The 19,707-nt window shown below is 46.9% G+C and overlaps 1 protein-coding gene across 2 annotated transcripts in view; it reads right to left on the reverse strand.

Annotated features, from left to right (window-relative positions):
• Positions 1 to 19,707, reverse strand: part of LOC141055795 (uncharacterized) — an 87,807-nt gene that overhangs the window by 57,218 nt on the left and 10,882 nt on the right. For both annotated transcript variants that reach the window (XM_073552508.1, XM_073552507.1), the window contains exons 2-5: positions 14,938 to 15,044; positions 14,629 to 14,808; positions 14,423 to 14,546; positions 14,245 to 14,339 (exon numbers count right to left, since the gene is read on the reverse strand). In XM_073552508.1, coding sequence (XP_073408609.1) covers positions 14,245 to 14,339; positions 14,423 to 14,546; positions 14,629 to 14,808; positions 14,938 to 15,044 — 506 coding nt within the window. The remainder of the gene's footprint in view (positions 1 to 14,244; positions 14,340 to 14,422; positions 14,547 to 14,628; positions 14,809 to 14,937; positions 15,045 to 19,707) is intronic.

A 19,707-nucleotide genomic window follows, 5' to 3' on the forward strand; every position in this document is an offset into this window, starting at 1 on the left:
TGTCCAAAAGTGTGTGCAGATATTCAAAATCTCCCTTATCCTCTAGTCACTTTTGTCACAGCAGTGCCATCGAGCCTGTCACATAGCGCTCAGATATCAGTGGGCCTCACACAATCCAAAAGTGTCCACTGTCCACAAGTGTGTGCAGAAATTCAAAATCTCCCTTATCCTCTAGTCACTTTTGTCACAGCAGTGCCATCGAGCCTGTCACATAGCGCTGAGATATCAGTGGGCCTCACACAATCCAAAAGTGTCCAGTGTCCAAAAGTGTGTGCAGATATTCAAAATCTCCCTTATCCTCTAGTCACTTTTGTCACAGCAGTGCCATCGAGCCTGTGACATAGCGCTCAGATATTCATTGGGCCTCACACAATCCAAAAGTGTCCAGTGTCCAAAAGTGTGTGCAGATATTCAAAATCTCCCTTATCCTCTAGTCACTTTTGTCACAGCAGTGCCATCGAGCCTGTCACATAGCGCTGAGATATCAGTGGGCCTCACACAATCCAAAAGTGTCCAGTGTCCAAAAGTGTGTGCAGATATTCAAAATCTCCCTTATCCTCTAGTCACTTTTGTCACAGCAGTGCCATCGAGCCTGTCACATAGCGCTCAGATATCAGTGGGCCTCACACAATCCAAAAGTGTCCAGTGTCCAAAAGTGTGTGCAGATATTCAAAATCTCCCTTATCCTCTAGTCACTTTTGTCACAGCAGTGCCATCGAGCCTGTCACATAGCGCTCAGATATCAGTGGGCCTTACACAATCCAAAAGTGTCCACTGTCCACAAGTGTGTGCAGAAATTCAAAATCTCCCTTATCCTCTAGTCACTTTTGTCACAGCAGTGCCATCGAGCCTGTCACATAGCGCTGAGATATCAGTGGGCCTCACACAATCCAAAAGTGTCCAGTGTCCAAAAGTGTGTGCAGATATTCAAAATCTCCCTTATCCTCTAGTCACTTTTGTCACAGCAGTGCCATCGAGCCTGTCACATAGCGCTCAGATATCAGTGGGCCTCACACAATCCAAAAGTGTCCAGTGTCCAAAAGTGTGTGCAGATATTCAAAATCTGCCTTATCCTCTAGTCACTTTTGTCACAGCAGTGCCATCGAGCCTGTCACATAGCGCTCAGATATCAGTGGGCCTCACACAATCCAAAAGTGTCCACTGTCCACAAGTGTGTGCAGATATTCAAAATCTCCCTTATCCTCTAGTCACTTTTGTCACAGCAGTGCCATCGAGCCTGTCACATAGCGCTCAGATATCAGTGGGCCTCACACAATCCAAAAGTGTCCAGTGTCCAAAAGTGTGTGCAGATATTCAAAATCTCCCTTATCCTCTAGTCACTTTTGTCACAGCAGTGCCATCGAGCCTGTCACATAGCGCTGAGATATCAGTGGGCCTCACACAATCCAAAAGTGTCCAGTGTCCAAAAGTGTGTGCAGATATTCAAAATCTCCCTTATCCTCTAGTCACTTTTGTCACAGCAGTGCCATCGAGCCTGTCACATAGCGCTCAGATATCAGTGGGCCTCACACAATCCAAAAGTGTCCAGTGTCCAAAAGTGTGTGCAGATATTCAAAATCTCCCTTATCCTCTAGTCACTTTTGTCACAGCAGTGCCATCGAGCCTGTCACATAGCGCTCAGATATCAGTGGGCCTCACACAATCCAAAAGTGTCCACTGTCCACAAGTGTGTGCAGAAATTCAAAATCTCCCTTATCCTCTAGTCACTTTTGTCACAGCAGTGCCATCGAGCCTGTCACATAGCGCTGAGATATCAGTGGGCCTCACACAATCCAAAAGTGTCCAGTGTCCAAAAGTGTGTGCAGATATTCAAAATCTCCCTTATCCTCTAGTCACTTTTGTCACAGCAGTGCCATCGAGTCTGTCACATAGCGCTCAGATATCAGTGGGCCTCACACAATCCAAAAGTGTCCACTGTCCAAAAGTGTGTGCAGATATTCAAAATCTCCCTTATCCTCTCGTCACTTTGGTCACAGCTGTGCCATCGAGCCTGTCACATAGCGCTCCGATATCAGTGGGCCTCACACAATCCAAAAGTGTCCAGTGTCCAAAAGTGTGTGCAGAAATTCAAAATCTCCCCTGTCCTATAGACACCTTGTACCTTGTTTTACATTACTATATAGTTTGTTGGATTTTGTCTACATTTCTACCAAAAATGAGGAAGGCTGGTGGAAGAGGCCGTGGAATTGGGCGGGGGTTGGCAGCTGGTAATGATGGTGTTGGTGGTGGATCTGATGGTAGTGGCAAGAGCAAAATAGGACCGAATGCAAGAGGTGCTGACCCTGCGTCATCGTCTGGCTACATAAGGCCTCGAACGCTTAGTTTTCTAGGAGTTGGCAAACCGCTTTTAAAGCCAGAGCATCAGGAAAAAGTTTTGTCTTACATTGCTGACTCAGCCTCCAGCTCTATCGCCTCCTCTTCTTCAGTTGTAAAAAGTAAAAGCACTGAGTCGTCATTGGAGGCTCATGTTCATGAACCACACCTTTCCTTGTGTCCTTCACCCCAACCAAGATTGAAGGATGACGCAGGCCATACTACTGATTACTCCATGGAGCTGTTTTCACATACCATGCCTGGATTATCAAGTCAAATGGTGAATTACCCAGGCCAAGATGAATCTGACATGGAGTGCACTGATGCACAGCCGCTGATGGATGATTCTGCTGGTACATTCACTCAGAGCACTACATTGTCCTCGCAGTGTACAGAGCCAGATTCTGACCCTGATGAGACTCAGGTGCCCCTTCCCGCACACTATACCACCATACACGGTGACACAGAGGAAGGTGCACATGACATAGAAGAGGAGGTGATGGATGACCCAGTTGTTGACCCAGATTGGCATCCATTGGGGGAAGAGGGTGCTGCTTCCAATAGCTCAGATGAGGAGCATCCACAGCAGACATCGACATCGCAACAGCTGTTATCTGGCAGGCCCGGAGCACTCCAAAGACAGGTTCCAAACATCAAAAGAGTTGCTGGACAGCTTGTCCAGAGGGTCAAAAGATCACAGCGTGCTAGGCCGCAAAATGTCTGCCAAAGTAGGAAGAGTGCAGTGTGGCACTTTTTTGAACAAAATCCTCATGATCAGGCCAAGGTTATCTGTAAGAAGTGCGCAAAGACCTTTAGCCGAGGGAAAAATCTGAAAAATTTGAATACCAGTTGCATGCTTAGACATTTAACCAGCATGCACTTGCAAGCGTGGACACAACACCAAACCTCAAGTGCCACATGTGCAACTGATCACAACGAAGGTAGTCAGCAACGCTACATTGTTTCCCCCACTGTAAGCCCACCGGTTAGCACAGCAGCAAATGTTGAGGTGTCGTTGCAAGACCACAGCAGTCAGGGAATCCCACTGTTATATCAACGAAAGACTGATTCTAGGCCATCAGAAAGAACACCAACTCCATCACCATCATCAACCCTCTCTCAGTCCACCCTGTCCACCGCTACTTCCACCATATGCAGCTCTCAAGTCCAGCTCACCCTCCCAGACACTATGAGTAGGTCAAGAAAGTACTCAGTCTCTCATCCGCGTACACTGGGTTTGAACGCCCACATTGCCAAACTAATCTCGTTTGAGATGATGCCCTTTCGGTTGGTGGAAAGCACAGCTTTCCGCGAACTCATGGCCTATGCAGTACCACGCTATGACCTACCCAGTCGCCACTTCTTCTCTCGCAAAGCCATCCCAGCCCTCCACCATCATGTGAAAGACCGCATTGTCCATGCACTCAAGCAGTCAGTGAGCGGAAAGGTGCACCTCACAACTGATGCATGGTCCAGTCGGCATGGCCAGGGCCGTTACGTGTCCATCACTGCGCACTGGGTTAATGTGGTGGATGCAGGGTCCACAGGGGACAGCGGTGGTGGGACAGTGCTGCCTAGCCCACGGTATAGGAAACAGTTGGCTGTAGGCGTTCGACCCTCCTCCTCCTCCTCCTCTTCCAGAAGCGAAAGCTCGTCCACAGAGCGCAGTCGTACGAGCACTCCATCTGCAGCTGCCACTGTTGCACACGATGTGTCCCCTTATCGAGCAGCTAGTGGAAAGCGTCAGCAGGCTGTGTTGCAGATGATGTGTTTGGGCGACAGACACACCGCCGAGGTGCTGGCCGAGTACTTGAAGCGACAAACTGAGTCATGGCTGGGCAGTGTACATCTTGAGGCAGGCAAGGTAGTTAGTGATAACGGCCGTAATTTTGTGGCAGCCATAGCCCTTTCAAAACTCAGCCACATACCTTGCTTGGCTCACACCTTGAACCTGGTGGTGCAGTGCTTCCTCAAAAATTATCCGGAGTTAACAGCCCTGCTCCAGAAGGTGCGAAGACTGTGCGCGCACATCCGCCGGTCGCCTGTACACTCCGTTCGTATGCAGAAGCTGCAGCGATTGCTCCACCTTCCCAACCACCGCCTCATTATCGACATTGCAACAAGGTGGAACTCCACCCTGCACATGGTGGAGCGGCTGTGCGAGCAGAGGCAGGCCATAATGCATTTGTGGGAGGATACACGGCCAGGCACTTTGAGAGCAGACATGGAGTTGACAGGTGTGCAGTGGTCGAAGCTGAAAGACCTTTGTAAAGTCCTTCAGTGTTTTGAGGAATGCACACGGCTGGTAAGCGCAGACGACGCCATCCTAAGCATGAGCATCCCACTTATGCGTCTGCTCATGCAAACTTTGACGCACCTTAAGGAGCAGGCATCTGCAGCCAATGTTGATGAGGAGGAAGAGGAGGAGGGAATCCTTGATGACATTCAGCCATTGTCTGCTCAGGGACCTCTCCTGGACGAGGTGGAGGAAGAAGAGGAGGAGGAGGATGATGATGGGGATGATTACTTAGGGGAGGAGGATGCATCTCGTGGGGCAAGTGAAAATGTTGGCGTGGCAAGGTCTGGTACAGGGTTTGTGCGTGACTGGAGGGATGTGGATTTGCCAGAAAGTGCTCCTCCACCCAGCACTCGCAGTGCATCATTGACACCGGGAACATTGGCCCACATGTCAGATTATGCCTTGCGGATCCTAAAAAGGGACCCCCGCATTGCCAAAATGATGAACGATGACGACTACTGGTTGGCCAGCATCCTGGATCCACGCTATAAAGGCAAATTACAAAACATCATGCCACAGGAGAACCTTGACCTAATATTGGCTAATAAACAAGCAACTCTGGTAAATCGGTTGCTTGAGGCATTCCCAGCACACAGCAGCGGTGATGGTTCTCACACGAGCCGTACGGGCCGGGGGCAGCTTGGCAGAGGTGTTCGTGGTGCACACAGCAGAAGTGGCGTTGGAGACAGGGGTTTCATGACAATGTTGTGGACTGATTTTTCAAATACCGCTCACACAACTGGTAATACTGCATCGATGGAAAGTGACAGGAGACAGCAGTTGTCAACTATGGTTACAAACTACTTTTCCTCCCATATCGATGTTCTCCCACACAGGTCATTCCCCTTTGACTATTGGGCCGCTAAACTGGACACCTGGCCTGAATTGGCCCAATATGCCTTACAGGAGCTCGCTTGCCCAGCTGCAAGTGTGCTATCGGAAAGAGTCTTCAGTGCAGCTGGATCAATCCTGACAGAAAAAAGGACCCGTCTGTCAACCCAAAATGTGGATGATCTAACCTTCATTAAAATGAACCACGCATGGGTTTCCAAGGATTTTGTCCCACCTTCACCTGATGACACATAGGGTGACAGAAAAATGGCTTGCTTTGGTCCACCTCTTCCTGGTACTTCACCTATTTCGCCTTTTGCATCAGCTGAATGTCCAACATCAACATATGCCACTTTCTAAAACTCCCTAACTGTGCTGCCTCCCCCCCATGGCCGGGGTCACCACCTACCGCACGACACCGTGTGAGTGCCGTTGCCCTGGACAGGTGGGTAGGCCGACTCTTGGGCGCGGGCACTGGCACAGGGTCCCTCATAGTGCAATCAAGTGTCTCTGACGGTGGTGGTGCACACCCGCCATCAGACACACCGCTGTACTATGAGGGGCCCAGTGCCAGTACCGATGCCCACGAGTGGGCCCCCCTTGCTTGGGCAGGGCCCCAGCATTTGCAATCTTTACCTCTCCCTGCTCCTCCGCTGTGTAATCTGGGCCGTCAAATCCATACTGTGCCTGACACCGTCTGAGCCTGCCTCCTGAGACATATATTTTGAATGTGTACGCTATCCATACATGTTATCCAGGGATACGGTACCCTTTCTAACCTTTGTGCAATCACGTGCAATCCATACTGGGCCTAACACCGTCTGAGCCTGCCTCATGCTGTATAGACATATATTTTGAATGTGTACGCTATCCATACATGTTACCCGGTGATACGGTACCCTTTCTAACCTTTGTGCAATCACGTGCAATCCATACTGGGCCTAACACCGTCTGAGCCTGCCTCATGCTGTATAGACATATATTTTGAATGTGTACGCTATCCATACATGTTATCCAGGGATACGGTACCCTTTCTAACCTTTGTGCAATCACGTGCAATCCATACTGGGCCTAACACCGTCTGAACCTGCCTCATGCTGTATAGACATATATTTTGAATGTGTACGCTATCCATACATGTTATCCGGTGATACGGTACCCTTTCTAACCTTTGTGCAATCACGTGCAATCCATACTGGGCCTAACACCATCTGAGCCTGCCTCCTGAGACATATATTTTGAATGTGTACGCTATCCATACATGTTATCCAGGGATACGGTACCCTTTCTAACCTTTGTGCAATCACGTGCAATCTATACTGGGCCTAACACCGTCTGAGCCTGCCTCATGCTGTATAGACATATATTTTGAATGTGTACGCTATCCATACATGTTATCCGGGGATACGGTACCCTTTCTAACCTTTGTGCAATCACGTGCAATCCATACTGGGCCTAACACCGTCTGAGCCTGCCTCCTGAGACATATATTTTGAATGTGTACGCTATCCATACATGTTATCCAGGGATACGGTACCCTTTCTAACCTTTGTGCAATCACGTGCAATCCATACTGGGCCTAACACCGTCTGAGCCTGCCTCATGCTGTATAGACATATATTTTGAATGTGTACGCTATCCATACATGTTATCCGGTGATACGGTACCCTTTCTAACCTTTGTGCAATCACGTGCAATCCATACTGGGCCTAACACCATCTGAGCCTGCCTCCTGAGACATATATTTTGAATGTGTACGCTATCCATACATGTTATCCAGGGATACGGTACCCTTTCTAACCTTTGTGCAATCACGTGCAATCCATACTGGGCCTAACACCGTCTGAGCCTGCCTCATGCTGTATAGACATATATTTTGAATGTGTACGCTATCCATACATGTTATCCGGGGATACGGTACCCTTTCTAACCTTTGTGCAATCACGTGCAATCCATACTGGGCCTAACACCGTCTGAGCCTGCCTCCTGAGACATATATTTTGAATGTGTACGCTATCCATACATGTTATCCAGGGATATGGTACCCTTTCTAACCTTTGTGCAATCACGTGCAATCCATACTGGGCCTAACACCGTCTGAGCCTGCCTCATGCTGTATAGACATATATTTTGAATGTGTACGCTATCCATACATGTTATCCGGTGATACGGTACCCTTTCTAACCTTTGTGCAATCACGTGCAATCCATACTGGGCCTAACACCGTCTGAGCCTGCCTCATGCTGTATAGACATATATTTTGAATGTGTACGCTATCCATACATGTTATCCAGGGATACGGTACCCTTTCTAACCTTTGTGCAATCACGTGCATTCCATACTGGGCCTAACACCGTCTGAGCCTGCCTCATGCTGTATAGACATATATTTTGAATGTGTACGCTATCCATACATGTTATCCGGGGATACGGTACCCTTTCTAACCTTTGTGCAATCACGTGCAATCCATACTGGGCCTAACACCGTCTGAGCCTGCCTCCTGAGACATATATTTTGAATGTGTACGCTATCCATACATGTTATCCAGGGATACGGTACCCTTTCTAACCTTTGTGCAATCACGTGCAATCCATACTGGGCCTAACACCGTCTGAGCCTGCCTCCTGAGACATATATTTTGAATGTGTACGCTATCCATACATGTTATCTGGGGATACGGTACCCTTTCTAACCTTTGTGCAATCACGTGCAATCCATACTGGGCCTAACACCGTCTGAGCCTGCCTCATGCTGTATAGACATATATTTTGAATGTGTACGCTATCCATACATGTTATCCGGGGATACGGTACCCTTTCTAACCTTTGTGCAATCACGTGCAATCCATACTGGGCCTAACACCGTCTGAGCCTGCCTCCTGAGACATATATTTTGAATGTGTACGCTATCCATACATGTTATCCAGGGATACGGTACCCTTTCTAACCTTTGTGCAATCACGTGCAATCCATACTGGGCCTAACACCGTCTGAGCCTGCCTCATGCTGTATAGACATATATTTTGAATGTGTACGCTATCCATACATGTTATCCGGTGATACGGTACCCTTTCTAACCTTTGTGCAATCACGTGCAATCCATACTGGGCCTAACACCGTCTGAGCCTGCCTCATGCTGTATAGACATATATTTTGAATGTGTACGCTATCCATACATGTTATCCGGGGATACGGTACCCTTTCTAACCTTTGTGCAATCACGTGCAATCCTTACTGGGCCTAACACCGTCTGAGCCTGCCTCCTGAGACATATATTTTGAATGTGTACGCTATCCATACATGTTATCTGGGGATACGGTACCCTTTCTCACCTTTGTGCAATCATGTGTAATCCATACTGGGCGTGAGAACGGCTGGCGAGCTGTTAAGCAAGCTACAGCACCTGTCCAGACAAGTACAGGGATTCCCTAGCGAGGAGACTTATTTGATTGTTTTCAATGTTGGGACAGCAATTTTTGGGGAGCACTATACTCTGGAGAATGATAGATGGGGCCCACCATACACTGGAACATTCCAAAGGTGGACATCAGACACTGGAGCAGCATTTACAGGGCCCATTATACACTAGAGCATTAGAAATGGGGCCCATTATGTTTGGAGCATTATTTGGGCCCATAAGACAGTGGAGCTTCATTCATGGGGACCAACATATATTGTAGCATTATGTGGAGCTCATCATATACTGTTTCAAACATTATATGGGACCAATGATTCTGTATGGAGAAATAGATGGGCCTCGTCATGAGATGTAAAAAGTGAGGTATTTTTCATTGGACTATACCGCTATTTCTCTGCCGTATCGGAGCATGATGAGTTGTGGTATGTGTTAAAGGGGCGCTCTTTCGCCCAGGGCACATGAAAACCTGGAGCCAGCCCTCCCCCCCCACAGTTTGTAGCCAAATAACCCCCATTTTTCAGTGCGTAACTTGTATTATGAAGTTAATTAAGGTTGACAAGCTTAAGAAAGAAGAATTGATGCTTTTGGCATTCAAATGGGCACTGTAGGTGTGTTTCCTGTCCTCCTCTCACTGCCGACTTTTATTCCCCATTGACTTACATTGGGTTTCGTGTTTCGGGACGACCCCGACTTTTGCCTATAATCAGACGATCTTGCTCGACCCGACTTTTGGAAAAGTCGGGTTTCACGAAACGAAACGCGACCCTAAAAAACCAAAAGTCGCTCAACTGTACTAAAGACTGTAAAACTACAATTAAGTGTATGGAGTGTGACAGTGAGGATCACGTACAAGCACTCCACCCATACCATCCTGACTCTACACGTACTCCTTCCCCCACCACGAGCCATGGCGAGGAGGACGCAGCTCAAACTGCAAGTCATACCACAATATCTCCTTCATGCACAGAAGTCTGCGGAGAAGGTCTCTGGGACAAGTCCTGTGCGAAGATTTGCCTGGTGAACGTATATCCCAACGGTCACCCAGAGAAAGCCGTGAAGGTGTACATCCTCTTGGATGATCAGAGCAACCGATCACTTGCAAGGTCAGAACTCTTTGATATGTTTAACTTAAAGGGAAATGCTTACCCTTACACCTTAGGTACCTGCAGCGGTGTTACAGAGGTCTCTGGGAGAAGGGCCAGTGGTCTCATAGCGACATCCCTCGACAACACCGTGGAGATACCCTTACCTACACTTGTCGAGTGCAACCAGATTCCATCCAATCGAGAAGAGATCCCAACGCCAGAGGCTGCTCTTCATCACCCACATCTCAAGGGGATAGCAAACAAGATACCAGCCCTCAACAACAGCGCAGATATCCTGATTCTGCTTGGCAGAGACATTCTCCGGCTGCACAAGGTACGTCAGCAAATTAACGGACCACACGACGCACCATTTGCCCAACGCTTTGATCTAGGCTGGGTAATTATAGGCGATGTTTGCATACACAAGATGAAGAGACCTAATAACATCTCCTCTTACAAAACACACATCTTGCCAAATGGTCGTAGCACTCATTTTCAGCCATGCCCACATTACTGGGTGAAAGAGAAAGTGAGCAACACCAAGAGGCAACAGGAATCCTTCAACAACATGAACATGCTCCAGCCCTGGGACGAAAACCTCGGGTCAACAGTGTTCGATTCCACAAGTGAAGACAACAAGTTAGCACCCACAAGGGAAGATAAAGAATTCATAAAGGTTATGGACAAAGAATTTGTTCAAGATGACTCCAACAGTTGGGTAGCTCCTTTACCCTTTCGTTTCCCAAGAGCGAGGTTGCCAAACAACCTGCAGCAAGCAACTGCAAGGTTCTCATCCTTAAAACATACCCTAAAGAGGAAACCAGAGATGGAGAAGCATTTCATTGACTTTATGCAGAACATCTTTGACAAAGATCATGCTGAACATGCGCCACCACTGAAGGAAGGAGAAGAATGTTGGTACCTTCCATCCTTTGGTGTCTATCACCCTCGCAAGCCTAACCAGATCAGAGTGGTGTTTGACTCCAGTGCTCAGTATGAAGGCCTCTCTCTCAACAACCTGCTACTAACTGGACCCAACCTGAACAACAGCCTCCTTGGAGTATTGATCCGCTTCAGACAAGAACCTGTTGCTATAATGGCCGACATCCAGCAGATGTTTCATTGCTTCATCATGAAGGAAGACAGCAGAAACTATCTTTGGTTCCTATGGCACAAAGACAACAATGTCAACAATCAAGTCATAGACTACCGGATGAAGGTCCATGTCTTCGGCAACAGTCCTTCACCTGCTGTGGCGATCTACGGACTGAGACGGACAGCCCAGGAAGGTGAGAGAGAGTACGGATCCGATGCTCGTCAATTCGTAGAGAAGAACTTCTACGTAGACGACGGGCTCAAGTCCTTGCCTACAAGTGAAGAGGCAATTGACCTACTCTCCAGGACACAGGAAATGCTATCCACATCAAACCTCAGACTCCACAAGATCATCTCTAACAGTCAAGAAGTAATGAGCGCGTTTCCATCTGAGGACCATGCCACGAACCTAAAGGACCTCAACCTAGGTTCTGATGTTCCTCCCACACAGCGCAGCCTTGGTCTACTGTGGGATATCAAACAGGACACCTTCACCTTCCAAGTGTCGCCCTGTGACAAACCCTTTACCAAACGAGGAGTCCTATCTGTCATAAACAGCATCTACGATCCTCTCGGGTTTGTAGCATCCATCACTATTCAAGGCAATAGTGTTAAGACAGCTCACTGCCGAGAACACTGATTGGGACACCCCGCTTCCGACTCAGAAACAGCAAAGGTGGGAGACATGGAAGAAGTCCTTGAAGTTCTTAGAGCAACTCCAAGTCCCACGTTGGTATTCTCCAAGATCATCTTTGGCTGCAATCAGAAGAGAAGTCCATATTTTCTGCATCTACAGAAGCCATAGCCGCAGTAGCTTATCTGAAGACCTTAGAAGCTGATAAGGTGCATTGTGGTTTCATCCTGGGTAAGGCCAAATTAACGCCGAAGCCTGCACATTCTGTACCCAGACTCGAACTTTGCGCTGCAGTACTGGCAGTAGAAATTGCTGAAGTTGTAAGAGACGAAATGGACATTGCAATCGATTCCTTTACCTTCTACACAACCAAACAAAGCAGTTCTATGTATATGTGAGAAACAGAGTAGAGCGCATCAGAAGTTTTTCTACCCCCGAGCAGTGGCATCACATCTCCACCTATCTAAACCCAGCTGACCGAGGTACAAGACTTACATCTGCTTCTAAGTTTGGTGACAACATGTGGTTTACGCCTCCCAGTCTCCTGTACGAAGATTTCTGTGCGAGCAACACCAACAATGCTTATGAGCTGGTGGAACCAGAATCTGATAAGGAAATCAGACAAACTATCTCTGTCCACTATACTTCAACTACACCTAGGCAAGGGTTGAAGTCTGTTAAATATTAATAATCCGTTAATTTCTTATAAGACTCAGTTCTGTACAATGCTTTAGCTTACACGACATAGGCTATTTTTAAGCTTGGCTCATGGTAGAAAGACAGCTCCATATATGTAGAGACCACGTGCTTTAGGAGACGTATATAATTCATGGCTAACTGTAGAGGTCGCTCTTCTTCTTCCCTCACCATCATGAGACACAGACGCAAGATGACATAACTCAACAGCTGGTATGTTACTTTATTACGAAGAAGCCGAACTGAGAGACAGACGCCATTTGCCATGTGGGTTCCCGGAGAGAAAGAAGAATACATGCTGCTTTGCTATGAACAATGGACAATATCTCTTTCACTTATTTTTATTCACCTGTTTTTCTGTAATAACCTTTCTTTGATAAAAGAATCCAAATAAACCACTATATTTTTATCTGGTAACTAGTCCTGAGTATTTTACAGGATATGCATTATTTTACATTGGAGAGCCAGCCAGATCTGAATTTTTGTACTTTTTTGCGGATTTCCCTCAACTTGCCCACACGGGGGATTGGACTTTGCTAACGTCAAATCATATGTGCAAGTTATCGGGAATTCCACTACTTACAAGAATCACATAGAACCTAGAAGTAAGAATTGCCAGATAGATTGAGAAGTACTACAAGTGCCAAAGAGCCAGACGTGTGAAGACAGGAACCCAGCGTTGTCCATCAAAGGAACAAGCTGAGACATTTCAAGGTAAGATAAAATGGATGTCATTAATTGTCTTGCTAAGCAGAGTAAATTGAAATTTAAGTCTGTAGACAATTCTAATTCAGAAGTTTTATGGTTAAGTTTATATGCCGAGTGTGAACTCGAGAATCAGAGGTTAGATTCTAAGTTTTTCAATAGAGAAAGAGAGAGATTAAAAAATATTCTACAGATGGTAGATATATTTCATAGATCTGTGTCAGAGAAATCCAAAAATGATTGTTGTGATGTTCTCGAGATTGGCTGTAATCAAGTGTCTGTAGCGGCCATTGAAGGTGACCTTGCAGACGTGGAACAAGATGGAGAAGTAGGAGGAGACTTCAGAACTGACGTAGAGGACGTACAAGGGAAAGACGTACCACTAAAAATAGAAGACGCCACAGTGAGCGGCAGGCAGCCTCGGCCGATGGCGCCGTCGAGGACACCTTGAGGAAGGGGGACGGTTCCCCAGAAACGCATCGTGATTGGCCCTTGCACATGTCCGTCTAGTGCGGACCGGTGACGTCACCGCTTTAGCACACACCCCCCGCTAACCACGCTACCCCGCTCGCCATACCACTGCTCGGCGGCGCCATCGGCCGAGGCTGCCTGCCGCTCACTGTGGCGCATTCTACGCGGGGTCTTGTTTCCTATGCAAACGGGAGGACGCTCCCTGTACAACTTCAGCCTCTCTACTTATTGGCCTCCATCAGGAACAGGGACAAAAACCGGCATTAAGCACCACTATCTGTGAGTACCTCCGTTTGTGTTCTTGGGTTGATTTGTTTCACACCTTAACTCTTTCCTGGATACACAGTGTTGTTAGAGCGGCAATTTTTCTCTTGCTTTGATTTTTTTCTTTTGGCAGAGAGCACACTGTATCTGCCTGGTTTGCCAGCAGCTTTCACACTTAGCTGTGTGCCTACTTTTAGCGCCGGTGTGATATTGTTTATTTCAATATTTTAAAGAAGTCATAGACAAATGGAGAAGTCACATCTATGATCAGCTCTAATCCTGCCATCTCCACCGTTCTCATTACACAAGTATAAATCATATAATACTGGTGGATAAAGCAAGACTGAGCACAAGACCTTCACAGCCGTCTACACCTCATAGAGGAGATCTCATGACACCTTCTCTCCATCTACCTGATGATCCTGAGGAACACTGGGATCTTCTTGCTTACAGTCCCATAGAAGAGGGCGGGGACATCTCTCTGGTGTTGTCCTCTTACTGGATAGATCTGGAGGAAACACATACAGGGACTGAATTCATTCTTTACATTCAGATAACTATAGGCCGTGTGTATTTAGTCCTGTCTATTACCTGATGATGTGAGGGGCTGGGGAACCTCCATCATAACGTCCTTGTACAGATCTTTGTGTCCTTCTAAATACTCCCACTCCTCCATGGAGAAATAGACGGCGACATTCTGACACCTTACAGGAACCTGACACACACAATGATACCATCATCCCCCGATCCCTTCATAGCATTACTGTATAATGTCCCAGCATTCCCAGCAGTGTCACCTCTCCAGTCAGCAGCTCAATCATCTTGGAGGTTAGTTCTAGGATCTTCTGGTCATTGATAACTTCATGTATCAGGGGGTGAGGTGGAGGCCCCGTGATTATGTTCAGGGGTCTTCTCCATCCCTCAGACACAGGGTCCTGACAGCGATCACTAGAGGTCTTCTTCACTACTGTGTAATCCTGGTTATGGAGAGACACATTAATAACTCTCACTACAGACATTTCCAGAGTCCTCACCTCTCCAGTTCTGTCCATCTGTTATTCCCATAGATAAGAATGATGTAATGTGACGTCATCAGAATCTCTCACCTCTCCAGTAAGCCAGAAGAGGATCTCTAGGGTGAGGTGTAATATCCTCTCTGCCACCTTGTCCCTGTTACTATCCATCCTTGATGGGTCAGGAAAATTGTAAAAATCTAAATGGAAAGAAAAATTGAAGATAAGTCTGGGTAAAACACATATCACATAAAATATACAATTACTAGAGCTGTGAGGCAGGTATAAAACTATGAGGTAGAACACTTCATATATCTAGAGGTCAGACTCAGTGTCACGGGGCAGTAGTGGGAAAACAGGGGACGAATAACCTGGGCCCCTGCACCGCCCCTCCGGCTAAGGGGGTGCCCTGACTTTCCATAACTTGGGGGTACACTTGATGGTAGTGAGGCCCAAGTACCCGACCTGTCCCTATCTCCTGTTTAGCCCTGAGCTAAACTCCCAACCCCCTCCCCAGGAGGTCAGACAGGGAATAAAGTGAACTGCACCAATAACACGAAAGGAAAGATAAAACAGACACCACGGGGTTAAAGCAACTAAAAACCAAAACTTAGCTTTATCTGCTGCCAATGCTCCAATGTTGTGAACTCATTTTCGGGTTTACCTCTGGCTTCTGGTGAGGGGGATGGAGCTGGCTGTGCTGACAGAGGAGTCGTGAGTTCTCTATCTGGACTCCCTCTGTTGGTGACAAGAGGTAATGAAGCTGATCTAAATGGCAGAGACCTGCCACCTGATGAGGAGGACTGCGATTGGACATCAGGAGTCTCTGATTGGGTTTAAGGCAGCCGACTCCCTATTTTCTTGCTGGTGATTTCTTCTGCCTGGGGCTTCTGGTTTCCAGTTTGGTTCCTGCCTTCTAAAGCTAAGTTTTGCTCTGCTATTGTTCATTTGAGTTTCTGTCTGGTTTACTTAGTTTTTTGTGCTCAGCCAGCCCCGGCTGGGGCTGTGCTGAATTCACATTTTTGTCTCCGATTATTTCAGTTTGTTTTTGTCCCTGATCAGTTGATCTCTTTTGCTCTGTCTTCAGAATATACCTGAGTGCTGATATAGGGAATTTAAGTCTGGCGACTTCAGGGCTTTTTTCTATCAGACGTGTTGGACATCTTTTTGGCAGGGTTTTTGCGTGATTGCAGACAGCAGCTTTCCTTTCCTGTCCTTTCTAGATTAGTGCGGGCCCCATCGTTTGCTCAGCCTATCTTTCTATCTGTGTTTGTGTTTTCATCTTGTTTCACCGTCAATATATGTTGGGGGCTGTCTATTGCTTTGGGGTCTGCTCTGGGGCAGTTTAGATTTTCCCTTTTCTTTCTTTAGGCTTATTTAGTTCTCCGGCCGTGACGAGGCGTCTAGGACCATCGTAGGTATGCTCCACGGCTACTGCTAGTTGTGTGGATAGGATCAGGGGTCTGCAATCCGCTAGTTACCAACCTCTCCGGTTTTCTGGGCTTAGCTTTCTTTTTTCTTTTCCTCCTCGGTGACTCATTCATAACACTCCAAGCAGCAGAGTAAGGCACCCGATCAGCAACACCACTGCTCCAGATAAGCTGAACCCCCTCTGCACCAGGTAGGTCCAGTCTTCACCAAGATTGGTTAGCAAATGACCAGTATTACTAACAGTGATCTGCAGCACTAGGTGGCCTTATAAAGGGAAGAGGGAGTGGAACCCACCTGCATAGATAATTAATCACCATGCAGTAACACCAGCAGCCACCGAGGGAAAAAACCCATAAGCAGACCAACTACAGTTGTAGTAACACCAGCGGCCACCGGGGGCAAAACTGACATTAACCCCCGATGGCCTGAAAGAGAAAAAGTTTATAAAAGAGAATCCAGAATCTGACAGATCCAAAAATGGATCATGACACTCAGAATATCTACCATATTTTTCAGACTATAAGATGCATCAAACCATAAGACACACTCCAAAATTAATGTGTCAAATGGGGGTCCGTCTTACAGTCTGAGTTCAAGTTACCTGTGGGGAGGGGGTGGGTGATCAGCAGCACTGGTGGAGCGGTGTCACAGGAGATGTTCAGTGATCTGGCAATATGACTCCCATCCCAGGTGGTGCTGTAGTTGTTGTGGCCTTCGGGAAATCCCATCACAGGATGGTGCGGCAGGTTCGGCGGTGGTGCTCGGAACTCCACTGGAGTCTAGTGAAAGCCCGGAGGCCCCGCATATCCATTGCTGCGATGCAGTGGTCTGCTGGAAAATGGCCCCGGGGGCGGAGCATGCTAAAATTGAGATCTCGGCAATGAGACCTCATCCCGACATCTCGGGAGATGAGATCTTTGGACGAGATCTTATTCCCAAGATCTCAATCTGAGCATGCGCCGCCCCCGGGGCCATTTTCCCACAGGCCACTGCATCGCAGCAATGGATATGTGGGGCCTCCAGGCTTTCACAAAATGCCGGCGGAGTCCCCCCGCACCACAGAGCACCACCGCCGAACCTGCCACACCAGCCTGGGAAGGGAGTGTGATCATCGCCCGGCAGCGTCGGACTGGGACCGCCACAGAATCGCCTGACTCTTGCTGCCGCCACAGTATTTGTAAGTATTTTCTGACTATATGATGCACCCCAATTTTCCCCTAAAATTTTTTGGGAAAAAAGTGCGTCTTATTGTCCGAAAAATACGGTATGTCTTCTTATTTGGGATCATGTGAGTTATAAATACATTCGGATATTTTTTTTTCAGCTGTTACACTATAAAGTTCTTAATTCTCAATGAAGAAAATTCCCTTTTCACTAAAAAAAGTGAAAAAAATCCTATGATCTCCCAAAATAACAAAAACAATGTTTTTTTCATCATTAAGGCCCAATATAGGTCATTAAATGATTAAGGTTAATCTTGGAAGAAAACGAGTCTTTCTTGAAGACACCAAGACGGGAAGTAACCGGTGAGGTTACAGAAGGGATCGTGCAGAAATGATCGATGACGGTGTAAAAATTGCTGATGTCTGAACTTGGACTTCAGTCACACACACAAAGAGGAAGATAATGTCGAAGTCATTATTTATCTACAGCGAAAGTAAAATTCCCTGGTGTCTTTAATTACGGCAGTGGGAAGAAAAAAAAGGCAATATTGTCCGGGCACTGCGAGGAGGGAACAAGCCGGATCCAAATACGATAATAACTAAAATGGACTCCACGTTTTTAAGACGGGCCGTCTCCTTCATCAGGTGCATACAAGCAGAAAGTCACCCTTGACCCTTGTAGGGGCAAGTGTTGATGTCACAATATATATAAAATTAATCAATAATTTAGTTACAAATTCAATTTCCATGTAAAAATCAGACATTATTCATCAAATTCTAACAGTAAATTTCTACCTGGATCCGGCTTGTCCCCTTCTTGGGGTGCCCAGAATATACCGCCTTTTTTTGTTTGTTTCCTTCCCTCTCATGGTCGGCTCGGGCCAATGAGCACTGTGTGACTGCGGAGGGGGCAGCAGCAATCCGGGGGAGATTTCATGGAGATCCAGTGTTGTACATGGTGAGCACCACTCGCTTATCTTTCTTACCGATACACACATGGAGCGCTTCTATTTGTTATTTTTCTTTAATTAATGCAGTGACCCCCTATTAATGGGTTAGCACCATCTTTTTATATGCAACCAAGAACAAGAGCAAAAAAATGACTCATGTTCAGAGCTCCTTTGTTTGCGGATACATCAGAGAACTACACGTCCTCTTCTTTATGGACAGATTGTCTGCAAGGAATAAAGTAACCGGAGACGTCCAACCTTGTTATTTAGACTGATCAGACTCGTCAACACAAATCAAAGGTCCTGTGACAAAAATAAGAAAAAGGACAGAACCCGAGAGACATCTGCCTGCACTTAGTGGTCTACTGGTTAATGGGAAGCGGGAACGAAGAATTTCTTTTCTTAATACAAGAAAAATAGATGCAAAAACACAGGCTGTTAATGACGTAGGAAAAAATAAAAAATGGCGTGTGAAAATGGCCAAGTGTGACTGCGGACAACGGACAGAACAGTAACAAAGCTCCGGGGAGACGGCGATAGAACCGCTGTACTATGTCCAAGAGGAATCATCACTAGGAAATATTACAGATTGTATCAGTGATTATACCGACCCCAAGAAGAAAAACATTTTTTTTTGGTTTTTTTTTTATAATGAACAATCTCAGTCATGTGCTCAGTCACTTGGAGGGGTGGAGTCAGGGATCACTAGATTAGGCATAATGTCCTCCATCCTGGGCCCTTTCCTAGTATAATATCCCTCATCTTGGGTCCTTTCCACTAATGTTCCCCATGCTGTATCTTTTCCTGGTACAATGTGACCCATCTTGGTCCCTTTCTTTGTAAAATATCTTTCATCCTGGGCCTCGATCTGGTATAAGTTCCCCCTTCCTGGTATAATGTCCTCCATCCTGGGCCCCTTCCTGGTATAAATTCACCAGCCTAAGTCCTTCTTGAAATAATGTCACATGTTCTGTTACTCTTCTCCAACACACAAAAAAAAAATATTTTTCTTTCCTCCAGTCCCACATTGTGCGGCGACTAACTCTATAACAGGCAGCTGACTTCGGCATGCCCGCCGTAAGCATCGCATGACGTCACTGCTATACACCACCTTCGACCGGGGACATCTCCGGTAAGTAGCCAAGTTCTCACGATCAGCTGATCACAACAACTGCAGTGGACGTGACCGCATATGCCACCGTTCAGCCAAAGGCATCCAGATGTAGCAGAGCTGGACTCTTCGTGGAACAGTATGTATATCTTCTCAGCGGACAGGTAAGGATATTGTTGCTTTTTATTTTAATTCTCTTACAGGAGAC

The sequence above is a fragment of the Dendrobates tinctorius genome, unplaced genomic scaffold (assembly GCF_039654945.1).
Source record: "Dendrobates tinctorius isolate UK_male_01 unplaced genomic scaffold, ASM3965494v1 ptg000192l, whole genome shotgun sequence".
Classification (NCBI taxonomy): domain Eukaryota; kingdom Metazoa; phylum Chordata; class Amphibia; order Anura; family Dendrobatidae; genus Dendrobates; species Dendrobates tinctorius.